The sequence below is a fragment of the Schistocerca cancellata genome, chromosome 10, assembly GCF_023864275.1.
Source record: "Schistocerca cancellata isolate TAMUIC-IGC-003103 chromosome 10, iqSchCanc2.1, whole genome shotgun sequence".
Classification (NCBI taxonomy): Eukaryota; Metazoa; Arthropoda; class Insecta; order Orthoptera; family Acrididae; genus Schistocerca; species Schistocerca cancellata.
The window spans coordinates 77,417,975-77,444,391 of NC_064635.1; the positions used below are offsets into that span (position 1 = coordinate 77,417,975).

Sequence of the window (26,417 nt, forward strand, 5' to 3'; positions counted from 1 at the left end):
TGGCGCGTGCCTGCCGAGTTCACTTCCAGGAAACACACCTGTTACACGCCGGCAGAAGCCGCCTGCTTTGCGCTCATGCCCGCATTGTAATTCAAAGCACTTGCGCCACAACTGCCCATCGTGCAAGGCCATGTGCCATTTTTGCAACAAGAAGGGACATGTCCAGGCAGTGTGCCTCAAAAGACAAAAATCTGACACTCCCTATCCCGTTTCCGGACAAAGTAGCTCCCACCAGAACAGTTTCCGGAATAAGACTTCCAATCACAATGAGCCACAAGCAATGCAAGTAAATATTGTAAATTCGCCTCCAGTACCTGTGACATTGCCCAAGTGTGACAATTTTGCTTGCGGTGCCAGTGCATGCCGATGTAAGAATCCCGATGAGCACAATTTGCCCGTCAACATTGCTTTTCAGAATGACATTTTTCGCCAACAGCAGAACAAACTTTTTATGGACTTTAACACTCAGAATCATAGGATTCCTTTTCAGTTGGACACTGGAGCATCTGAGTCACTCACGAATCATAAAACTTACGAAATGCTTGGTTCACCTCCATTGCGTAATGCAAATGGTACGTTAGCTACCTACCGTGGTCAAAGTATCCCGGTTGTAGGACTGTGCAGTTTGCCAGTGACATACCATGGACGAACTCGAGTGGTTTCTTTTCACATACTGTGTTCACCCTCATCTGTAAATATTTTTGGTCTTGATTTATTTGATGTAGTCTCCTTAACTAAATATTTTTGGTCTTGATTTATTTGATGTAGTCACCTTAACTGTGCACAATGACGTACTAGCTGTCACTAAATGTGTTTCCACAAACAGTGTTTCCGAACTATGTCAAGAGTATGCTGAATTTTTTTGCCAGGTTTAGGTTGCGCGAAACATTTTCAGGAACATACTGAATTGGAGGACAATGCACAGCCTAAATTTTTCCACACTCGCACAGTGCCTCACGTACTTTGAGATGAAGTTGCTAAAACATTTCATGCACTTGAGGAACAAAGAGTGATCGAACCAGTGACAAGCATCACTATGGGCTTCACCATCTGTTATCTTAACGAAACCATAAGGAAATTGCGACTGTGAGTTGATGTTAAAGCCACCGTCAATCCTCAGCTTCCTGTTGCAACGTTTCCTTTGACCCGTCCGGAAGACTTGTTTGACAAGTTGTGTCCAGGCAAATATTTTTCTAAGTTAGATTTGCAAGACACATATCTTCAAATTCCTGTGGATCATAAATCCCAGAAGATTCTTGTCGTGAATACGCATTTGGGTCTCTACTAATTTAAGAGGCTTCCGTTTGGATGTGCCTCCGCACCGGCACTATTTCAGCAGTACTTACAGATTCTTTGTGCATCGATTCCTTCAGTGTGTAATTACCTAGATGACATCGTAGTTTATGGTTCTATGCAGCATGAACATTTGCATAATTTGAGACAGTTATTTGAAGTGTTACATGAGAAAGGATTTCAACTCAATAAGGCCAGGTGTACATTTTTTTCTGAACAGTTATCCTACTTGGGACACGTAATAAACTGTCAAGGCATCCATCCAAGTCTGGATCATTTAAGAGCAATATCAGAACTACCAGCACCCAAGACAGTTAAAGAATTACAATCCGTCCTTGGAAAGCTCAATTATTATCACAAGTTTTTGCATCACACATCATCTCTTGCACCACCATTACTCTAACTATGTCAAAAGAACGTTCCATTCATTTGGTCATCTGAATGCAAACATGCCTTTCAGAAGCATAAATCTGCGTTGTTATCCAGTACATGTCTTACGCCCTTCAATCCTTCAAAACTTGTCCTCACGGTTGACGCTTCCAATTTTGGGATCGGAGCTGTTCTTGTTCACAAAATTGGTTTACACAATTTCCTGATCGCATTTGCATCGAAGCTACTCTCTGCGCACTGTTAACTACTTGCAGATCGAGAAGGAAGCTCTTGCTTTGATTTTTGGAGTTACAAAATTTCACGACTTCTTATATGGGCGCAAGTTTACAGTTCTCACTGACCATGAGCCTTTGACATCTTTGTTTCACCTGTCAAAGCCCGTGCCTCCGTGTACGGCTCAAAAATTTAATCATTGGTCACTATTTTTGTCGCAGTACTGTTACGGCATCTTGTATCAGCCTACTGCCCAGCATGGTAATGCCAATGTGTTATCCCGATTGCCAATAGCTGAAGACCTGCTGTTCAACTCTTCTGAACAGGCTTGTATGTTCACTGATGTGCAAAATCATGATGATGTAGAAAGTTTTCCTGTTGACTTTCGTCGTACAGCCACAGCAACAGCTAACGACCCAGTATTAAGTGTTGTTTTGTGTTATGGCACTATGCAATGGATTAAAAATCGGATAGAAGATCAGTTGGTTCATCGCTTTTTGTGCACAGACAACTACTACTTCGTCCAATGTGGTGTCCTCTTGCTCCACACAGAGAACGATCAGTCTCGTGTTATTGTTCCACGTTCTTTGCAGTCAGCTGTGCTACGACTTCTTCACCAAGGTCATTGGGGTATCGTACGGACAAAACAGTTAGCTTGCCGTCACTGTACCTGGTTTAGTATCGATGCTGACATAACCAAGATTTGTTGTCCTTGTTCTGTGTGTGCAGAAAATCCATCCGCACCTCCGCAGAAATTTCTCTCCTGGCCTAAGGCAATTTTGCCATGGAATTGCTCACATTTAGATTTTGCTGGTCCTTTTTGGGATGCACAATGATTAATTCTTGTTGATTCTTTTAACTTTTTTCCATTTGTTGTTCGTATGTCCTCAATGACATCATCTGCTACCACCAAGGCCTTGTCTTCTACATTCTGCATAGAAGGAGTGCCACAAGTCATTGTCACCAACAATGGACCTCATTTAGTGTCTGCAGAGTTCAAAACATTTTGTGCAGCTAATGGTATTCAGTATTTAACTTCAGCACCGTTCTCCCCTCAATCGAACAGAGCCGCTGAAAGATTTGTTCACACGTTTAAGTCGCAAATGTCTGAACTGTGCGACTCTCATTCTCGCGAGGATGCTCTTTTATTGCTTTTATCTTCATACTGATCGCAGCCACGCGACGATGCTTCGCCAGCTGAATTGTTGCTTGGTTGTCCTCATAGAACTCTGATGAATTTGTTGTATCCTCCACACCGCGTTTCTTTGCCACGGTAGACCCACAAGTTCTTGCCAGATGATATTGTCTACTTTCGTCATTTCCGTGGCAATCGCCGATGGTTGAAAGGGCACATACTTCGCCATCTTGGCTGCGCTATGTCTGTCATATCAGGTCCATCTGGTGAGTTGTGCAGGCATCATAATCAGATGCACCTCTTTAGTCATGGGGTTTCTGCCGCTTGCCCTATGTTTCCAGTATCGGCGCCGACGGGGCTACACCCCCCCCCCCCTCCCCCCGGGGACCTCTTTCTCGCCCCTGGGTGCCAGTGCCTGTAGCTTCGCTTTTGCCATGCGATGATGCACCAGCGTGGACGTCATGTCTTGTGCCGGAGTTGCCCACTGTGCCAGCATCACTGCGGCGACCAGATGACCATGTGGACCAGGGGCCTTCAACTGTAATAGGGCACAGTGAAATTCCAGTTACAATGCCGTCCACTGCCATAGAACAGTCTGCACTTCCTGGTTTCCAGTTTTTGTTGCTGGTCAGGTGCTCCGACACGATGGAGGTCGACCCTTCGGTTCCTCCCATAGTTGTAGAAGCGCAGACACCTCATGTTGATGTGCACCCTGGAGAACGTTTCCAGGCGTTTCCTGTCTCCCCTCAGTCCAAATGGCAGGGTGCGGGTGGGCACACCTCTCCTGCAGTCAGGCTCCACACCTCTTCCAACTACGTCAGCACGGGGTCCTCCACCCGGCAGTCATAAGCCATATTTAACGGCTGTTCGCAGATTTGCGGGGGAGGAATGTGGTATCAACGTTCGATACCACACTTGTTAGGGGTTGCAGTTATCGACTGCGGACCATATTAGTATCATTGGACCTGCAAGCCGTGACCAGCACTGCTAGTGCCGCTCCGTCCCTTGTATCAAGTTTCTAGCAAGCTCTCGTCCACTCTTGCTCGGGACGTCAAGTAGCAAAGTGGCATAGCCTTCAGCTGATAGGAAGCAACCTCTAACAAGGCGCTTAGTAATGTATGGCCTAAGTGAGTTATAATTATATGTATGCAGCCAAGAAGAATTCTGTACAACCAGTTAAGTACAATATATATTATTTTTTACAACCGACTTCTGATTATTTTAGTCATTACAGATCCATACCATGCAGCCAGCACCTTATTGATATTACTGACACACCTGCTGTGATTTATATGTTTCTATTTAGCATTGGCCACCAGTCAACATTGGTGACGACTCTTTTGTCGTCATCGTAACAGTTAGTACCTTCCGGGGTTTAGTTGTGATGGACCACACAACCTAGTCAAAAAAGACAGTCAGCATCACTTTCACACACTGCTGTGGACCTGCATCACTTCGTTGGATCTCGGAGATGACAGATGCTTCCATTGCGAAGACTGGAACTTTGCTTCTGCATCGTACCAATAAACTCAGAACTCACCACCACTGATCACTGTTTAAGAAAGTTGGGATTACAGTTCACAGTATCCACCACATCCTGTAGGATCTCCGAACAAAGTTGATTCTTTTCAGTTGTTACCAACTTTGGCACAAATTTTGCTGGGATTCTCCTGAGGTCTAACGTTACATCAAAATGGAATGAATGCACCCAACACTAATTTTAATGTCATCTGTGAGTTATCTGATTGTGAATCATCCATCCTGCATCACCACGGTCTTTACGTGATCCGTAACAACCTCATTTGCAGATGTTGAGGGCCTCCCTGACAATGCTCCACTCTTCACTGACAACCAGCTATCTTTGCTGTGGTTATACCACTCCTTTATCTGTGCATTACCCAATGCTTCATCCCCAAATACTTATCACATCTTGCATGTCATTTCAACTTGAGAATCACCAAGCTTAAAACAAAATTTGATGCAATAATCTTGTTATACTTTTTCTGACATATTGCCCACAACACAAAATCCAACGACTGCCACTTACAGATGTTCACTTGTCAACAGCTAGCTGCAGTCCCAAAAAAATCAGGCACGTGCACTATGTATGCTTACAAACATATAGTGCGGTTGTGGGCCGATAACATTATTGTTTTCAACAATAAAAATAAGGTCTTATACTTTTTGAACAGCTCACACACACACAACAGTAAAACAAACAAGAGTAGGAAAACCCAGGATGGAATAATTACAGTATTATGAAAAGGACAGATTGCTACTCACCATATAGTGGAGATGTCGAGTCGCAAACAGGCACGACAAAATGACTGCTAAACAAGTGAGCTTTCGGCCAAAAGGCCTTCTTCTAAAGTAGACAACACACGCACATCCACAAAGCACAAATCACACACTCTAGCTGCCAAAGCCAGACAAACAGTTTCACCACTATCAATGTCCAGACAACATTATGAAGAATTTTTGTTCTAACTTTAAACTGGCTGCAAGTTTCCTGCTTGGCTTATCACTTGTGAAGTTGAGATGAGCATGAAAGAAATGAATTACAGAAACAAGTCATAGGGGCCTTATAATTCTGAGCTCTCTTATTTCCTAATATATGAAAACCATTTCAGAAACTTTCCCAGGCAACCTTCTCGTCACCATGTAACATTTCATCAAATTACTTCTCTCTGGAAAGTGTTCAAATCTGCAGACAAACGAAGATACCTTTTTTACTTTCAATTTGGTCAATTGTTAGAATTTTCCCTCAAGTGTATATAGTTCTTGTTTTTATAATTCTTTTCTTCACAAAATTTTTCACGAGTTATATAAAACCACTTTAGTAGAAAATATAAGATCAAATTACACTCACCACCACGTACAATACTACAGTTGCAGCCATGAATGATAGTGGTCGAGCTTAGGCTCATTCTGTGCACCTGGTGCGAAATCATCATCCTACAGCCAATGACTGTTCAGCAGTTTTTCTCAACACTCTTCTGCGAGTGTCTTGGCCAGTGCAACAGTGCAAGTGTTGAACATGATTGTAGCAGTTATTTGGTGGATTTTTATTCAGTTTCTTGCGATTTGTCATGGCTGATGGAGGTGGTAAACAACAAATACTTCACGAACAAGCAAAAGACACAATTTACAGGATGTACACTTTCTTCGAGAGCGAAGCAGGAAACAGTGGATCTAACACAGATGTTACTAGATTTCAGGAACGTACTGCATAAGCAAGTGGCATCAGCTTGAGAACTGTGATTCTTCAATTTCTCCCAGGGTACTTCGTGACAAAAGAGTTCACGGGTGAACAGCCAGGTGTTAGTGTCCAATGAGCACAATATTTCAGCAAGCAACAAGCAACCACATTGCCATCATCAGATGCGGGTGCCAGGCTTTTATCTAGAACTTTAACATCTCAGGTCGGTTTTCCGGAAAAATGGCTACATAGAGAAGCAAACTGGGAAATCTCTGTGTCCCACACCAACTGTAAACCGGAGGAAACAGAAGAGGAACCTCATCAGAAAGGGGGCATAGCATTTTATTCTGTTATGTTGCGCTTTATTGGGAAAGACAGGTCAAATTCTTCAAAAACATCAAGTGAAGACTGTCTTCCGCCCACCAATTAAGACACAGGCACTGCTTGCTAATGTCAAGGACAATCTAGGACTTTGGAAACCTGGGGTCTGCCACATCCCCTGCAAATGTGGTATGACTTACATGTCAAAAAGCACGTACTGTCGAAGATCATTGCCAAGAACATCAATGGCGCACCAGACTGCAGCAGCCCAACAAGTTGGCTGTTGCTGAACATTGCCTCTTGGAATGACACAGAATGAATTATGACCAGACTCAGGTTATGGCACAGACGTCCAAATACTGGGACTGTCTCATTAAAGAATCTACCGAGATTTGAGTATAGGAGCCGCTGACCAATCGAGATAGCGGTTACATCCTTAGTAAGGCCTGGGAACCCGCTTTGAACCTGATTAAAAAAAGAAAGAAAACATCCCACCATGAACTGACTTCAAGAACAGTCAAGAGTTACTGGGAAGATGTTGCCAGCCCCTGGGTGCGGACTGCAAAGGGAATGGATGTTGGATGCTCCACGACTGGGCGTGGACTCCATTCGGAACACCTGGAGGTGGGGGAGGAGATAAAAGCCCGGCACCGGTGCCTCGGTGGTCAGTTTGTCAGCACACCTGATGATGGCAACTTTGTCACTTGCTGAAATACTGTGCCCGTTGGACAGTAATAACAGGTTGTTCACCTGTGAACTCGATCCTCAGCTTGAGAACTGTTCGATGGATTGCACTGCCAATGAAGGTAATTTTCTGTCCAGACAAGTGGAAGCCCAGTTTGGAGATTACCAGGGAAACATCTCAGTTGTGGGAAGCCTGTCACAAATTTAGATGACTTCAACAAAGATGTTCTTAGACAAGTTGTATTCAATATGTGTAAGACAGGAGATTTTCCTACTGTCAAAAAAGTTATGGTGAAAATTTGTGAAACTATAAATTTTAAAGGCAGTGTATCTCAATGTGAAGAGTGCTGAAAAACACAGAATTCAAACATGTAAATACATATGACAAAAGAAAAATTTTAATGGAACGTTGCGATATTGCAGCTTCAAGGGTACAGTACTTAGAAAGTGTTCTTGATAGAAGAAAATATGGTAATTAGAACATTTTTTACTTGGATGAATCATGGGTAAACCAGAATCATTCAAGAAAAGCGTGTTGGAAATCGAGTGATGGTTTGGGCGGCTTTAAAGTACCAGTTGGTAAAAGGTGGTTGAATAATTGTGCTTCACATCATTCTGCTTTTGTATTCATTCCAGAAAGCAAAATGGAGTAATTCAGGAGATTATCATTCTGAAGTGAACACAGAGACATTTAAATTATGGTTTAGGAAACAATTTCTCCCTTAAATGCCTGCAAATTCAGCAGTTGTTATCACTCAGTTATTGTTAACAAGGCTCCCACAAAAAACACAAAAAAGCCAACATCATGCTGTGGCTTGCAAGTAAAAAGATACCTAACACTGCCAACCAAACTTGGGCCGAATTGTTGAAACTTGAAGGGTTTCATAAGTTTCGTCTAAAAGTTTATGAAATGACTGCATTGCACAGGAACACGGACACAAGTGAAAGGGAATGTCAGAACGAAACCCGACATTTAAAACTGCTGACACAGAAAGGCTTGTGCACAAATTTCTTGACAGCACGGTTTGAATGTGATTAGCACCCAAAATAGCTACACGAGAAGGACATGGAGAGGAAAATTTTAATTGACAATCTCCTTGATCCTATCTTCATCACTGTCATAATACCAGATGAGTCAGACATTGACACGGACAGCAGCGATGAAGATGACGATGGTTGCAGCAACTGAAAACAATGTAAAGTGAGGCACACAAGCATATTCACATTGTATCCCCCCCACCAATATCTTCTCTTTCTCAGTCGCAGTTTTACCAGTAATATTGAGATATACTCTGTCTTTTGTGACTGCAATAAAAGTTTTATTTATAACAGAAGCATTCTGCTTTATTTTGAAAGATCTTCTGTGGAGAGTATTTTGGCTTCTACACTGCTGAGACACTTTATTACCTGTTGTAGTTTTGCACATCACTGCACTGGTAAGATCACAGTCAACATTTGTCTTGACTGATCTGTATTTTAGAAAGAGATAACTGTTTGTCTATAGCAAACACACTCAAACAAGTTCAGTTTTTAGCACATTGCACTTCACTGACACTCAATAGATTTTGGTTTTTATATTTTTATAAGTCCACAATTCACTTTGTGTACTTTATCAACTCTGCTTTGGTTGAGGTGCTTTAAAATAAAGTGAAATGCATCTGGTCTAAATAAAATGTTTATCACAGTTGCAAAAGATTTTCCAATATTACATACAATATTATTGTGGTATTAAAATTATTCCATTCAGAATATAATCTAATTAAAGGTAGACTATGTCTCCGTACGTAGCAGTGACACGCTGTGCACGGCAGCAGTTTTTCTGGTGTTTTATGACAATTATCTGTAAACTTTAATTCTGCCACGGACAGCAGCATTCGTACTTCCATGCACAGAGATGCCCAGCATGAACCACAAATTGCAACATGCTGTGCCAGACAACACTGCACATCTTACTCCTTTCAATCTGGTCATCTCACCGTAGTAGTCATGTGGTCGTGGGAACTTAACTTTCTCTACTGTCCCCTAAACACAAGCTTACGAACTATTTGATGTTTATGTCTCTATGCACATACGGTACCAGCCGTTTGCAACCGGCTACACTGCAATCCCCATCTGTGCCTCTACACTGTGTGGGCCTGTGTAGCCCTCCATCGTTCATGGATTAAATTATAGCCAAAGCAAGGTACTGAACTGTACTGACCTGAGGGCTGAATAACATTTTTATTATATTGTTTCATTTTTGTCACATGTGATACATATAAGGCAGTGAATTCCTTCTATATCCCTTTACGGATGAAAACCCATGTGAAACAGAAACTATTAGGACAATGAAACTGATAAGAATTAGCTAGTTTTGTGCAATTTCCATTTTCACTATTGCACTTTGTTAGACTGTTTCCAGAATGAATTTATCACTTCACATTGGAGTGTTCACAGTTTTGAGATTTCTTCTCACATAAAATATGTTTGACAGACTGGGATTCAAACACCGAACATGGCCTTTTGCAGGGGATGCTCAGATTGACTGAGCTATCTAGCCACTACACAAGACCTGCCCTCACAGCCTCAAATCTGCTGGCTTCACTCTCGCACATTTCAAACTTCACTGAAACACTCCTGCACACTTTCTGGAGTGAGAAAGCCAGGATAAAAGATTTGTGGATACAGCACAATACTGGTTTCGAGCCTTCGCCTGGCACACACTTTTAACATGGCAGAAATATTTATCTGCATGTCACGTGTACCGAATGGTGGCATAAAGCTCATTCCAGTGACACACAAATTCACGGAATGGCAGTTTTGACACCTGTTAGTTTCTTACTTCTATTGTGGACTGCATCAGTCTTCATTTCTGGTTTTAATAATCTCAGGCTGGATGAAACATGCTTAAGCTTTTCAGTCGACATGGGAAATACAAACACTGACATTTTAAAACTTTAACGAAGTAAAACTTGCCTCATTGTCCGACACATCCAGAGTTCGTAGAGACTTCCACTTGGAGTGGACCAGAAAATCCCAGAGGAGGGTCAGCGTCGTGATCCCGTTACCCGCGAGTCTGAGGGCAACGAGCCCGGGCGCCGAGACCTCTGCGACCCTCAGCATCTGGTCCAGGATGTGCCAATTATCAGTCGGGTCAAACAGCATTTCCTGGACCTCTTAGAAATGGGAGAAACAGAATCATCAGTGTGATGATCGATATTTTTCAAATTTCGTGAATGTTGCCTTCGAGCAACTCTAGATTCACACAACTACTTCCGAGGCAGCAGCTACTAAACATAATTTTTGGCATATTAAGAACTGTACCCAGGTGGACCGATTTCGGTTATGTTTGACACTGTTTTCAGGTTATTTGTACCAGAAAGAAAGGCTATCACAAACTGTTATACAATACCACTTTGGCACAATAACATGCTTCACAATTTAGGGACTGGAATACTACTGACGTAATATTTATTATTCTACATGCAGCCACAAAACAGCATGTGAGACATACCTTCTACTGTCTGTTCAAAATTACTTTAAGATTGACAGTTCAGCATGAGTGCATGGAGGTACAATGCAGAGTTGACGCATCCCGCACAGAACACGTGTAATCTTATATTAATTTTAATGTCCTAAATCTGGCAAACTACCTGATTTACAAAGATGGAACATGCATCATTGTATCCTGGAAGAGCTGTACAATATTTTCATTTTAGTTTTATCTACACAAACTACTTATTATGGTGATATATGGGCAAGTCATGAATTGAATTTTCTGATGTTGTGACCAAATTTTCAACATGTGGGAAATTATTAGCTATTGCACTTAGATGTACAAATTCTACAAGCAAAATCTTAAGAATACATTATATCTTCATTTACTCCAAACACGAACTTTGTTAACCGTTTTCTAACACAAGATAATTTCAGTAAAATAAGATGAATAACGGCCTACATGTGTGTCAATTACTTAATGGCTTCATTATGAGAAACAGATCACTAAGTTTTTAATTGAACTGTAATTAAGTTTCTAATCTGCCTACTTCTACGAAACACAACAATAAATACAATTTTTGAGTGTTTATCGTGGTGAGAAAATGTGTCTTAAATACACCAACCAGTATCAAGAGGCAGACCAGAGGTGATGCAAAAAACAGTACCTCAGTATTGCAGTAATTATATATTTTGTGTGATATAGACTGGATTCCTGAATGAACATCTGGAATTAGCTGCTGATACTGGCGTCATTATTAAAATGTAAAACTTACGAAAAATAATTTCATTATACACCTACTTACCAATGTAAACTGTGGACTGCAAACATGCAGCTGAATCCGCTTATCCTTCATTTCTATAGTGATAATGAAAAACTGCACTGACATCACTCCCATTACTAATAAAGAAGCCCGAAGGTCATTGTCACTGATGTTTTTTAATGGTCTCCTCCAATGAATTTTCTGAAACAGCTTCATTCTACCATGCTCTTTCTATTATGCATGGTGTACATTTGACAGCTTTCTTTCAGTCTTCAGAAGTGACACTCCTAACAGCTTCTTTTATGAGGGCTTTGACTGCAGAACGGATGGATTTATTACTATTCTTTCTGGCAATATAACCTTTAATTTAGGCCCATATTACTCTACTGGGTTGAAATGACAGTGTTACATTGGTAGCCTAATGATTGTATATTCACGTGTTTTTGCCATCTTGTTGATTATGTATATGCAGAACTGTGGTTCACGGAGAGATATTACTTCCATAAGCTCCACTTTCCTAAGGTTATAACTTACACTGTCGTTAAACTGCTGAAGTCAATCAATCATTTCCTCTTTTTGCTTTGCCATAATAGGTGCCTTCTCAACAATAACTGAATTGTAAAGACCATTACCAAGAACCAATGCCAACTGTTTACTCAGATTAAAAAATAGTGATTTTATGAATCACCCAATAAACCTGATGTGGTTCCTTTTCTGCATGATAATGTCCTGCTTTCTTTCATTCAGAAAACAAGAGACTATCTGGGAAGAAACCTTGTGAAGAGTCTGCATGAAGAAGTATAACTCTGCACCCTTACCAGAAGACATTGATATTGATCTTTTAGTTGTGTTGTCTGTCCAGCATTGCCAGAACTGACCCACGTTTCACCAAGCCATACTCACTTCATCGATATTCACGCCACAGATCTGCCTTAAAAATTGGAATCGTCATGCAGCTATATCGTCCCTCTCCATTAACAGCTTACAGCCAGAGAAATGCCCACAAAAGAACACCAGGTTATGCAAAACTTTAAATTATGTGCACCTTCCTTGAAACAAACCTGATTACTTGAGGGTGATCAACAATAATAATGATGATAATAATAATAATAATAATAATAATAATAATAATAAGCCTGAAGATGAATCACATCTCCAGCAAATGACTCTATTGGTAATCTGTTTACCTATATAACATTTTTTTCCCTTTTAGCTTCAATGTTTTTCCAGATTCCTTTTCTTTCTCAAATATTTCCTTGCCAGTTTTCACAACAGTGTTTCTTTTTAAGACCTCGTTAACAGCAAGCAACAGGGCATCGTTAAATTTTTCAGTCTCAAAATAGGCACGTAACACTCAAACCGTTTGCCTCTACTAACCTCGAACGGTAATCCTCCGGCCAAGAAAGACATTTAACTTTTCTAACTACAAAAACAAAAACAAACAAAATCAAATGATTCAACAATCACACATGACAGTAGGCACAGTGCAGGCATGAAGTGTCGTGGTGTCGAGGGTGAAGGTTTGGCACTAGCGCATGCTTGCTTCCACTACAGGTCGCCTGGTACGGGCGGACTGCATGTCTTACCTCCCACATGGGCCTCCGCCTTACTGCTCCCTTGTAACTGTTAATCATGAAGTAATTCTGAACAGACTATAATTTAAGATCACTCATATTTGAAGTGAGAGTACAAAAATGTGTTCAAATAAACACACGATTTTCTGCAAGGTCTGTGTTTATACTGCAATGGAACAGCTTAATTCTTTAAGAGAAATTGTAAGAAAATGACTTGCAACTACTTACTTCTGATGGAGTTTCAACCACAATTTTGTTTCAATACAGTAGTGTACATCAGTACAAACGTAAGCACTTTTTTTGTAATGGCATGGTACGTGTTTCCTTTACTGCCCCAATGCACAATTACAGTTTACACAAAGTGCGAGTCCGATGCACTGAACCGAGGCTGCGCGTCATCGTCAAGTGAATGGCACACGAGAATCCAGTTTACACCGCAAACTGTAGAAGTCCTCGAGTGAAGCAGGAGTCGATGTCATCATTAAGAACATAAACAGCACGTGAAGCAGCTGGAGTCAGCTGCACTGGCCTCGTTATGCAGCTCAAAGTCCGTGAGTTCGCACTACGTGACCCTACATGTGGAAGGGGGAAAAGGGATGGACTGTTGTACAGAGTGCCTCTATCTGTAAAATTGTGTGAAACCGAGAGCCACTTGTGGTGCGATTTAGGGAACTGTATCTTTTGAATTGCTGTCAGAGGAGTGGACAGGTACAGCATTTTCTTTTGGTACTGACAATCAGAAGTTGGTCTTAAAGCTTACAAGAATTAATTGTTAAAAAAAAAAACAGAGCAAACACAGGTGTGCCATCATACAATAAAGTTTCTTAAATATCTAAAAGCTGTCCAACATCAGCTTTACAAAATCTAGCAATTTGTGTTCTTGCAAAAAGACAGATGCTCATTAATTCATAAATATTTTCTGCAAGCATAGGAACAGAACTTAAACATCCATTACCATGATTGTGTTTATTCCTACATTTTTTTATTCATTATCTTAATACTATTGAGAATAACTGAAAGGCCTGCAAATAACAAAGTTAGATACACTGTTTCATTTACATGATTATAAAACAGGATAATTTGCAATTACGTGTATACATTTCTCCATTCCATTAAATCAATAATTTCAAATGCAAAAGGACATTGCTTTCATATGAAATATGCAAAATTATCAAACTGTAAGCCCTAGAAAAACACTCGGCAAAGTTGAGACCAATTATTCAAACTGTAAATAGTCCAGTAGTTAATAATCCTTAATGTCGTCATACAGCTGTTGGTTGCATCAAATAATGTAACTTTAGCACTGAAACTTCTACAAAAATTCGTAATCAAAATAATTACGCATTTTATCTTAAATTCGCATATTTCAAAAGCAAATGTTCAAAACCGCTACCTTACAAAATATTATATGAAAAGGAATAGTGTCAAATATTTTCTAAATTACTGTTAAACTCAATGTTACACTCTGTCTTTGTGAATATGTAATTTTTCATTACAACTTTGTGAACATATTAATACGAGTAATGAACTTGTCACTGTGTGTTGTAACGTTTTAATATGAAGGACCTAAGCTAGGCCATGCAAGTCAGTTGTTTTTGATTAGTAGTTGTAAAAGTTTGAAAGAAGAAAATGTACCTATTATTTTAACCAATATGTAAAATGTTTCTGACAGTGTGTTTACAGACTGAGACAACACAAGATTCCATGAGTTAAAATTCAGTGTGCCAATTTCATCAAATGAGAATTCTTTAAATTCAATACACTCCTTTTGCTGTAACATTCTAAGTGCAAGAATCCCAAAGGTCATTCAATAGCTTTTTGCCAGATGTTTTGTTATGAACATTACATGGCAGTCTTAGCACACTCTCCAGTAGAATAAATGCTTCTTTGCCCTTTACTACATGCCACAGGACTGAATTTATTGAAAGTATGCTAAGTGAGCCAGCAATTCTATCACTGGTAGGAACTGCTTTGCTGAGTACTGTGGGCAGACTTTTGATGTGAAGGGTCATAAACGGGATTTATTATTATTATAAGAAATCTGTTTAAGTTCTGATCAAAAGTATGTTCATGCAACCAGCTAACAACATTTACAGACTCTCCTTACAGTTCTGAGTCAAATTCGGTTCTGCATTACTACTTAGGTTTCCTCAGTTAGCAAGTCCCAGTATTGTGGAACTTCGCCATGGGTGGTGGTCCACAGAGTGCAGCACTGTTCTGCAGACTCTGGGCCCCTGCCTATTCTGACATCACAAGCATCTGTCTGATGCCCCCGGAATATCCAACATAAATCACCACCACACCAATCCAAATAGAACGTAATTTTCTTTTAACTACAAACACTCCGTGATTCAACTCAGCTTTATATCAATAAACATTTGCACCCTTACAGTACCATACGGATAACCACTGGTATTGTAGTGTCCAGTAAAACTTACAGAATTTTGTGTTTTTGAAAATATACTTTGCAGCGTTTACGCGTTAGATTACTAGACTGAACTGTGTTGGGGAGAAGGGGGGGGGGGGGATTGTTCAAATAAGTATTTTACTTTGCTGTTAATCCTTGGGGGCAAGCAGATCTCATCAAGGATCCTAATTTTCTCATTATATCTGCAACTAAATAAAAACCAATCTTTCCATGCCACACAGATTTTGAGTTTGTTTTTTTGAAAGGCATATTCAGTGGCCTGAAATATATTCATATCGGTAATTACGTGTGTAGCCTTTTGCTTTTTGTAGTAGCTAATGTACTTTCAGATTAGAGACAGTTCTAGCACTTTCTGAATTTGTAAGCACAGCACAGAGAGTATGAACACACATTTTCTTCATATTGCAATTGGAAAGTTGTTGCCAACTATTGTGCAAAGTCTGTCCATTATTACATTATACGAAGTCAGAAAATGCTAGAGCTGTTTCTAACATGAAAGTTCGGTGCCTAGAATGCAAAGCCCTGATACACACACAGATATGCATATGCTTCAAGCCACTGATGGCAAAGCCTTCTGGCAAGATAAATTTGGTTTTATCCAACTGCACATAGATTAACATAACACAGAAATTATCAACATACTATTACACGTAACTTAGGATGACAGATCAACAGAAGTTATCGATGCTCACCACTTACATTTATGAAAGGCTTCTACTGATTATGATTGAAGTATCAGTCTACATTACACTGCTAGCCGAAGTCTACACATCTGCACGTTCAAAAAGCTTACATTTGTCAAGAAGATGCAAATATATTCACACCAAAGTAAACAGTAATTCAACAATTATGGAAAGGACAGATTGCTTCTCGCCGTGAAGATGACATGTTGAGTTGCAAACAGGAACAGTGAAAAGACTGTTATACATTAAGTTTTTTGTCAAAGCCTTTATCACAAATGAAAAACAGACACGCATTCACACAAGCAAACCCACCTCATACACACATTACCACTATCTCTGGTTGCTCAGGCCAGAATGAAACTGAAATGCACCAAACAGGAGAAACAATCTGTAGTGTAGTGGGGAAGGAGGAAGGACAGCACGGTACTAGTGGGGGAAGAGGAAACAGTCTACATAGTAGTGTGCAGGAACTAGAGATGGCAACAAGGCTACCTGGTGCAGAGTCAGGAGGCTGTTGGGGAGGGACAGATGAGGAAGAAAGGAATGGAAAGGGGAGGAGAAGAGAAGGGGAAACATCAGTGAGTGCATTACTGGAGAGCAGTGCACAGTGAGGGTGAGGGGATGGAAAGGTGGGAGCAAGTGGCAGGACGGAAGGATGAAAACTGTTGGGTGGAGCGGGAGGGGACAATTACAGGAGTGGAGAATGTTTTAGATCATTTTTACTACTTTTCTTCTCCCCTAATACTTGTTATGTACACAGATTTGGCTTTCAGTTCTCTATTTTTTTTTATTTGTTAGGGAAACTCTAGCACAGTCCAGCAGAGGATTTATGACAAGAATTTTTCTCAGTGTTCATATGGCAAGTTACAGCTAATGACGGTCACCTTCTGCACACCAGCTTCTGCAACTGATGTGACAGACAGTAAGTCTGACATTCGTCATCACTTCCAGTCTTTTCTGATAATCTGTTTCCATTCTAATCATCTGCTGAAAACAATGATGTAGTACACAATACTTCAGTAACTCCCCCCCACATACACACACACACAAATACGCACCAAGAGTGCCGCAGTACTGACAGGCTATGAATTCATCTTATTCACTGTTTATATCTTCTGAAAGCTCTTCCACATTAAATGAGCTGACAATTTCCAGATCAGATAAACCTTACATGATGTAATGAAGAGCGCAGGAAGTTAAGTATCAATTCTCAAGGACGTCAGAAATGCAGGGAGAAAATAACACTAAGCCAGACTGTTCCAGCTGGAAAGCAGTGGGGCTGAGGTGATCAGGGATAAGCAAACAGTTGAGGTATCAGCAGTCAGGGAGACGGGTCCTAGTGTACGCAGCCCTACTGCGCCAGCTGAGGGGCTCTCCCACATGTAGACTGCGTGCAATAGGGCTTCCCGGTGGGTAGCATGCAGGCGAGCTGATGGGCGCCCACTGACCCTGAGGGCGGCGACGGAACAGACTACTCTAACTGAGCACTGCAGTCTGCAGGCTCTATAACTTCTGCAAATTTCTGATAATGTTTGGCAAGTAAGCTATAGAGTTTTGTTGTGCAGTTAGTTAAGCTTAATTACAGTTACAGAACCAATTATATAGAGCAAAGGAGGTTTTGTGTGTGTGTGTGTGTGTGTGTGTGTGTGTGTGTGTGTGAGAGAGAGAGAGAGAGAGAGAGAGAGAGAGAGAGAGAGAGAGAGAGAGTGCAAGCAACCACAAAAAGTATGTTGTACTCACCAGGAATACTGTTTATATAAGAGAGATCCAAAAACTTTTTTGGACTGTCCAGTCTTCTTGAAATAATTTCTTTCAGAGCTTCTGAGAGGTTGAAATGTTTGCTGAACAGTTTGACTGTCATTTCAATCTGTCGGATTAAAAAAGCAAAATTTTCTCAATGAGGCAGAAGTAACACAACATTAAAATGAAAATACTGTTTATGAATCCAAAGAACATAACAATACTATTCTTACGTACAAGCAGTATTTAGCTTTGTAGCTGGTTTTTACCGTCAGGAACAAAATTTGACACCAAACAAAGTTAGAACCTTCCTCACAGCACGTGGGTCCTAGTGAGCTGCATACACCCCCCCCCCCCCCCCCCCAACCTTTACTGACCTATATCCATCTTTCCTACCAGAGAAAGGGAACAATTGCTCTAAAACCTAGCCACAGATTTTCACTTTTCATGCTTATTTTTCACTTTTCAACATGCCTATTGGTAGAATGTATTTCCTCTACTGTCAGGTAAGTTATGGCAAGCAGTTCCATCTCTCTGTAATTTTATAGTTACGACATCACAGCTTCTAGTTGTGTCTTGGGTAAATGTGTGGAACACAGTCCTCCAGTAAATGTCAGAATGCTGTTGATGACAGTTCTGGGGAGAGAACAATGTGCTGTTCACGTACCTGTCTGCAATACATGGGCCCATGTGACAGGCTGTGGCTGCAAGAGATGGCCCGGTTCTCTTCGATTACCTTTATACTTATAGGATTTCCGGCACAGTGCCCAGACATTAATTTCCTAAACCAGTAGGATGCAATTCTCAAAAACATTCCAGAAAATCATCTCCAAAGGTTAGATTTCCAAGCACTGTTAAGTACTAAACATTTCCAACTAATCCGAAAGCACCTTGTAGGTGCAAAATTAAGGGTACATAAGTGGCATTTCTGGCACCAACAACAGTTCTAATACAACTGGTCATCGAGTTTAACTGAGTTTCAAACACAAGTACAATTATGTTTTTCTGTGCAGTATCGACTTTATCCCAGAGTTTATCAACTGTAGTGGATGGTGAGTGGTATCGTGTCAGTCAGTCGACAACCTGAAATTGGATATTTTCGATGGGTACGAGATCTGAAGACTGTACCAGTGAGGGCAACAGTCGAACACCCTCTATATCGAGTTATCGACGACACGTGGTTTCGCGTTATTTTGTAGAAAGATAAAGTCGTGGAGACCTCAAAGACAAGGCACAGATGCTCCCCAAATTAACAGCTAAGCAAACCGAAAATGACCGAGTCGTGTACCTGATGAGAGACCACATCGTCAGGCTACATATTGTGCCCAAATGATGACAACAAATGCAAGCTGGCAATGTCCACTCTTCTCAAAGTGTCCACATACAGATAAATCTATTGTGATGATGTACGTAGAAGTGGGACTCATCTGGAAATACAATACGGTGCCACTCTTGTGCTCACAGTCATTGGACAAACCACCACTGCAGTGTCAAGGGATGCTGCAACAGTGGTCACTGCGCTGACAGCCTACAATAGTCCACATCTCGTCTCATTGTCTGTGTGGATACTTGTCTTGCTGCAAACGAGTCCATTTAGTGATCCTGCATACACAGTGAGACTGTACAATGCTGCACAGCTGATTAGACAATACATCTGTCCTCTCGGGCGTTAAGTCACAGATGCAGGAGGTGGAGATGGGAAAGACGGGGTGGGGGTGGGGGGGGGGGGGGGGGGGGGGGGGGTGCGTGAACCTGTACAGCACTGTGCATGGCCACCTCAAGCCCATCAACTCCATATCTGCACAACAGTCATGCTATCTAGACAATACGAGCAGCAATATCGCAGAACAATAAACTGCAGAGTTGACAGATCACGATCTTGCTGCTGTCCAATTCAGGCATGTGCTAGTAAATGTTTCATAATCATCTCATCTCAGCAACAACAAACATTCAAATGCGATTTCTGAATGTGGAGGACTTTATTCATACTTATACTTACTTTGTGTAGTTGTACTGAACTACTAACCACTTGTATATTTAAGAGAGACATTCAAGAAATTGACCAAAAATGTCAATTTTAAATTTATTTTTTATTTATAACTCCTGGATAATAAGTTCCAAATGTTCCAATGATGAAATCGCACTTGAAGTGCATGAAAAATAATTAAATTTTTGAGACAAACTTCCTGCCGTGCCCACTTTTTGAAGCAACACTTCAATACTAGCATGGTGAACAAAGATTCCGTGTATTACTTTCAAGCAAACTCGCACGGGATGCATCTAGAAGGCTGTGATATATACTATTTTGTTTTATAAATCATCTGCGACTCTTTTCCATATCTTAGAAACAATAGCAAACCCATATAGGGACAATGTAGACATTAGAGACAACAGGCTTTCAAATCGAAAATTCCACTCAAGACACATTGAGCAAACTAGATTTACAGAACCTCTCTGCAGCTGAAAAGTCAACTGAAGACATGGTGAAGGAGGCAGGAAGGCAGGCAGGCAGGAAACTAGCTACTAGAAGAGAAGCCTTGAAAGGAAAGGCAACACTGAGTACAAGTCTCAGGGCTCTGAAGAGGAGGAGGAGGGGGGGAGGGGGGGGGTGCAGAAATGTAGCGAGATGGGCGAAAGTGTTTCGGAATGACAGGGGTGTCACATACACACACACGCACACACAAACCAACCACCAGACGTCAGACACTCAAATTGGTACCAAACTATGTCAATAGAGTATCAACCAAAACTCCAATTTAGTTCGCACTATGAGCTGTTGTCCAGCAGAATGAACATAAATGTTAATTAAAAGTAGTACCAGAACTACGAAGGACATCAAAAGCATTGCTATGAGTAACTGTGTTGCTTATGTAGGGAAGTTGGCAGTGCATTAGATCCTTGTACCAAGGGTGTTGTGCTCCAACCCCACTGACAATAAATTTTTTACTGTATTATACGTGAAAGTGTTACATGGGACAATGTGTTTATGACATGTAAAAGGGCTGTTTGGAGTTGACAGCAATGTTCTCTTAGCAGGTGTATCACTTCTGGGAGGGTTTGGGTGTCAGGATCGGTCCAACGAATGGCGACATACCAATTCTCTTTGCCCACAGTATATGCGCTGTGAACAGGCTGGTATTTATGTGGCGGTTATTGTGGATTATGATTTCCATGGATTAATCCTCTTATCACATTGTACTACAGGGGCAGGAAGTCACTGCGCCCTACTACTGCAATTTCTTGCAACCTCGCCTCCGTCTCGCACTGAGAGGAAAGTGACTGCACCTTCTGGAAATGCATCCCATCATCCCACATGACACTGCACGATGCCATACAGTGGCAGCTCCTGCATATGTCAGGGTGGGAAATACTGGAACATCTACTGTATTCACACAAAATTAGTCAGTGTGGTCAGAACTTGTTTGCCTGAATGAAGGAACCTCCTCGTAGCGCACACTACAACATGAGAAAAGGCATCATTCGTGCCAAAAGATGGACCTTGTGAGACAGATATGGATGCACTGACAGTGTACCTCTGTGGGTGAGCTGATCGCGATGTGGGATATTTATACCGAGAACCTGTAATACGGTAAATGTCGGTCAAAAAAGTCTGGCTTGAATTATAACAGTGTTGCCACTACTTTTTATCCAGCCCATGTAAAAACTGATGCCTCATCCGTATGCCATTAAATGTATCTCTGCTGCTTGCTCTGCTATATTAAACTAGTAAACCACTGATTCTAAAAGCATAAAAAATGCTCATGTATAAAAGAACTTAAAATATGATTACTTTATTAATGATTTAGTGTGTTAACATTTGATTTTAAGTATGTAAGCAAGGAAAAAATAAGGGAAGTTTTGAAATTATTTGTCGGTAGTCACTAAGTGCTCTCATTATGAAGTATTGGGTGATATAATCTGTGTAAGTTGCACTCAGTTTTAAGCAAAACGAAGTTTTTCGCACATCTCAATATTTACGACATCATATCTCTTGCACTGTGTGTTGTACAATGATATAATGTTGCAGGTACATTCAGTAATACACAAGGATATCGCCTGCAAAATGTGTTATGAACAGAGTTAGTGATAAAGAAATAATATATTAAAATATTTTACCTGATGCAGAAGTTAACGGCATGAATAGTTAAAATGTAGTAAGGGATAAACTTTTTTCCCTTAATCATTGTGTGTGTGCGTCTGTGTGTGTGTGTGTGTGTGTGTGTGAGAGGAGAGAGAGAGAGAGAGAGAGAGAGAGAGAGAGAGAGAGAGAGGGTCAGGGTGAAAAAGATTTGTAAAGGTTTCAAATTATATGTGAAGTTTGTCAGGAGTCGCTAGGTGCCCTCATTTTCAAATACGAATTAATAAAGTCTGGGTATCTGTGCGCTAAGAGTTCTGCTGCATCAAGATATAGACACAGTTTCTAATTGTAATACTAATCATATTGTGTGTTACATTTTTCTTGTAAGATTATAATTCTTAATGAGTAGATTATGATATCACTTTAAATTTTTAAATGTGTTCAATAATTATGCGCAACGCTGTAAATGAATTTCTTCTTGCCCCTGGACATGTTAGACTAGCAAACTGTAAATAGTAGTGGGTTACAGGATAGTCAGTTGATAATACAGATAGCCAACTTCTGTCAAATGTCACAACACTTACCAAGAATCATCTCCTTCATTTCAAATTCTCTGAAGTAGTCTTTCTGCAACATTTCTTTTTCAAACTTTGTGATCTCTCGTCAATAAATGTGGGGCCCTAATGGACAAAAATTTTTTAATAACTGAAGCTTTGAACCATTTCTTGCACTTCACAATGTTCTATCTCAAGCTTTGTTGTGATTTCATTCATAGTGACATGTCAGTCTTCTCTAATGAACTTATCAACTCTTTCCTTGGTACATACTCGTACTATGTACGTTGTTCGTGGGTAACTGCAAGAAACGCATGGCCGTTAAAACACCCCCCCCCCCCCCCCCACACACACACACACACACAAAGGAACTCGACGACAGTGAGCTGTCAAAACAAAACACTGCTGTCAACACACACTGTGAAGTCTGTAGATTATGATAATGCAATTGTATTTATTACACTGCTGATATTGCAATTGCGGACAAGGAAAAAAAATTTCCGGATTTCCCGGTTAAAAATACACTTTCTCCCAGATGAAAACACAATTTTTCCATGCTATTAAGTGACAGTATATTTTCCCTCGGAACTGTAAAACTTTTCAATCCTTCGATGGTTATGTTTTTATACACAGACGTAGAATTTCCCGGCACTTCAGAAAATGAAACTCAGGGAAGAAAACTCCTTTTGGAAATATTTTTGATGTGCAGCAAATTGTATGCTGCATATTTTTGTATTACAAAAGTATAAACACGAATTCCACCAAACTTCGTATGTTACTTTCCGAACCATTGTATTCGAGATTGCGATGCGCTTTTGTAAGCCAGTCATAACTCATGTCATGTGATCCCGCCAGCCGATTACAGTGGATATTCAGACCACAGGACACGTGATGTAGGCAGCTAATAGCAACATCACTTATGTAGCGCGAATACACAAACAGGAAAAGTTAATGTTTTAAATTAATATACATAGTGTTGCTACAAGAAAAGCTAAGCTTTCACATATAATGTTTATATTTTTTGCACGTATTACACTTTAATATATATCACACAAATGTGCCAGTAAAATTTTTAGCCGATTCCAGTGACCTGTCCTCGAAGTTCTCCACAAATAAATTAGCTACTGCAGACGAGAGAGAGCTTCTCACAGCACTATATCAATTTGCTCATAATGACGACATGAATGTCTGATCTGCGCTCGAAATACTTCCAAATGGCTCGTCATCAAACGCTCTGTGATTTAAGAAATTCATCGTACATTCTCGCACATAGTTCAACTTGCGTAAAAGGAAATCTACTTTGAAAGTAACGCTTTTCAAACCACCATAAGCAATATTTTCCCTTGATCTGTTAGAAATAGGTTCACTTCAGTAGCCGTCAGAGAGCGCAAGATAACAGGCACCATCGCACTTTGGTAGCTGCTATGACGCAGGAAACCTGTATGTTCGTACATGTAAAACAATAAAAGATCTTACATTATGTCACAAAAGAAAAAAGTCAACAGACGATACTCCAAGAGCATTGGAATTTTGTGAACCATACTTAATGGCATATTTAAAGTGCATACTTAAAGAGCACATTTGTATATCCAGATTCCCTATGAAGTAGGCCTCGACCTGACATTTTAAGCTTTTCAGAGTGGGTTTCGGGATGTAAATTTTCTTGGAGTACCAGTGCTGTATTAACTCATTTTTGATTCTTTATTATGGCACAATGCCATGCATGCTAGAAGATGAAAACGTGCACTTGAAATGCAGTGAGCAGTTGAAATTAGCCAATAGTGTGGAAATAAACACTTTGTTTCAAACACATTGACTGCCTCAGTGTAAAAGATTAATAAAAGCCAAATTTCTTTAGCAAACTGACAAAAATAACTTCATTGTTCTACAAGGTGATTAATACATAGCTGTCAGAAAAGTGGAAATCCCTCCCCCTCCCAGCCCCACACCCCTCGCTCGAGTGTTTGAGATACGTCAAAAAATTAAAAAATCGAATTTTCAAAAATATGTTCATTTTGTAGCGCACATCTTTCTAAAGAGTCTGATACATAAAACATATATGTTCGAGGAAATGTAAGACATGTTATTTGGTCTTAAGTGTGCCAGAGTGCAGTGCCACCCCTCTTCACACAGCATTCTTCTATCGCACATCACTGCATTTCGCTCCGTGGGATTGAAACGTGTATATTTTGTACTGGATGCCATCAAACCATAATCAGAACAGTGGAAATTAAAATGTCCTGTGGTGCCTCTCCTGCTCCCAGTCACCCGATTTGATGTCCTACCCCTCAACTCGGAATTAATACTAGATGGGATTATTTGTAATTGGAAGAACAAGAACTCTTCAGAAAATTTTCACTCTTTATTGCCTGTTAGCTAATAACTTCCTGTTTTGGGTGACATAAAACTAAATATAGGATACATAAAACCAGTAAAGGCAAGAGACAAGCAATACAGTACACAATTCTTCAATCCTTAGCTGCTAGCATTGTTTTCTCTCTACATAGCGTACTTTCCTTTCTGCGACTGAATATATTACCTCATCAAAGTTTGTCAAATGTTTTGCTACATGAAAAATCGAAATATCGTTGTCTAATACTGCATAAGCTGTTAATACAAATAGAATCCAAGACTGGTGTGGTTTCTCAATCTAATTATGTCTATTTCGTCATTGTCTGCTAAATAAAACAAAATAGGCCTTTCTAACACTGCGGAAATTGTAACATACACCAAATAAACTAGACTGCTTTGGCGCAAATGGTCATTTTTATAACACGTCAGAATATAATTCGTGAAGACCAACATAAAATTCCTATTAGACCTACTGCAAGCAAAAAGCTTTATGTTAGAAAATAGTTTCACATTTCATTCGTACGTTCCAGTTTCTCGAGCATGAGATCGAAAAGTAGTAGTACGAGATTTTAATATAAATTTGGACTCGTCATATACTTCCCGACGGGGGCAGCCATGACAAGTCGCCTCAGACCGCACGGCTACCCCACGCAGCTTATGATTCATTCAGAAATCAACTTACAGAGTGTGTTCAAAAACCAACAGGGCTGCGCATCAAAATCATATGAGTAATCGATACACCAACGTGTGCTGGATGCTAGGCACTTTGTGGAACTACGTTTTTACTCCTCAAAAATATGATTTTGCCCCCCCCCCCCCCCCCCCCCTCATATCATAGGTCTCAGCCAGCTGTGCATGCATGAATCTGGCACCTTGGGCGCAGCAGTAAAATTTTTCCCGACTGCATCTCGCTGCTTGCTGCTGCAACTGCTTACACAAGCAGCAGCCACATTTTTGTAGCCAGAAACGGGAGAACATACTACTCATACGCCACTCAACTGTGCATGGGCATGAGCCCGTTCGCAACTGCTAAAATGAATCTAATGTAAACAGTTGTGACGTCACGCTCATTGGAGGCAATTTGTTGTTATGAAGCATGGCATCATCTTCCTCAAACATTTGACACATTTTGCTGTTGGCAAATGCTTGTATGAGCACTGTGTTTTGTTGTTGTATATGGCACATTTCTTTGCAATTTATGTTTTATTTTCGTTTTTTTTCCCCCGTTCACATTTTATTGTTGCTGTAGTATTCCTTTGTTAGAGTATTGATTCTTACCAGTCAAAATAACAAAAATTTAACTGAAAACTAAAACAACGAAAAATTCCCGGAATTCTAAAAAATTCCCGGGTTTTTCCCGGTTTTCTCCCAGATGAAAAAATTCCCGGGTTTTTCCCGGATCTCCCGGCTGTCCCGGGTCGTATACACCCTGTTGTAAGAAAAGGTTGCTCTTGGCTTTTAGTATGTTATGCTGTATGAACTGAGTGACTGTGACTAAACCCATCATACTGCATTCCATAAGACTTCACTAAGTC

At 40.5% G+C, this 26,417-nt stretch overlaps 1 protein-coding gene across 1 annotated transcript in view; it reads right to left on the reverse strand.

The window, feature by feature from the left end:
- Nucleotides 1-26,417, reverse strand: part of LOC126106900 (nuclear RNA export factor 1-like) — a 214,081-nt gene that overhangs the window by 118,131 nt on the left and 69,533 nt on the right. The window contains exons 7-8 of the mRNA XM_049913317.1: nt 17,899-18,025; nt 10,191-10,390 (exon numbers count right to left, since the gene is read on the reverse strand). Of these exons, the coding sequence (XP_049769274.1) occupies nt 10,191-10,390; nt 17,899-18,025 (327 nt within the window). The remainder of the gene's footprint in view (nt 1-10,190; nt 10,391-17,898; nt 18,026-26,417) is intronic.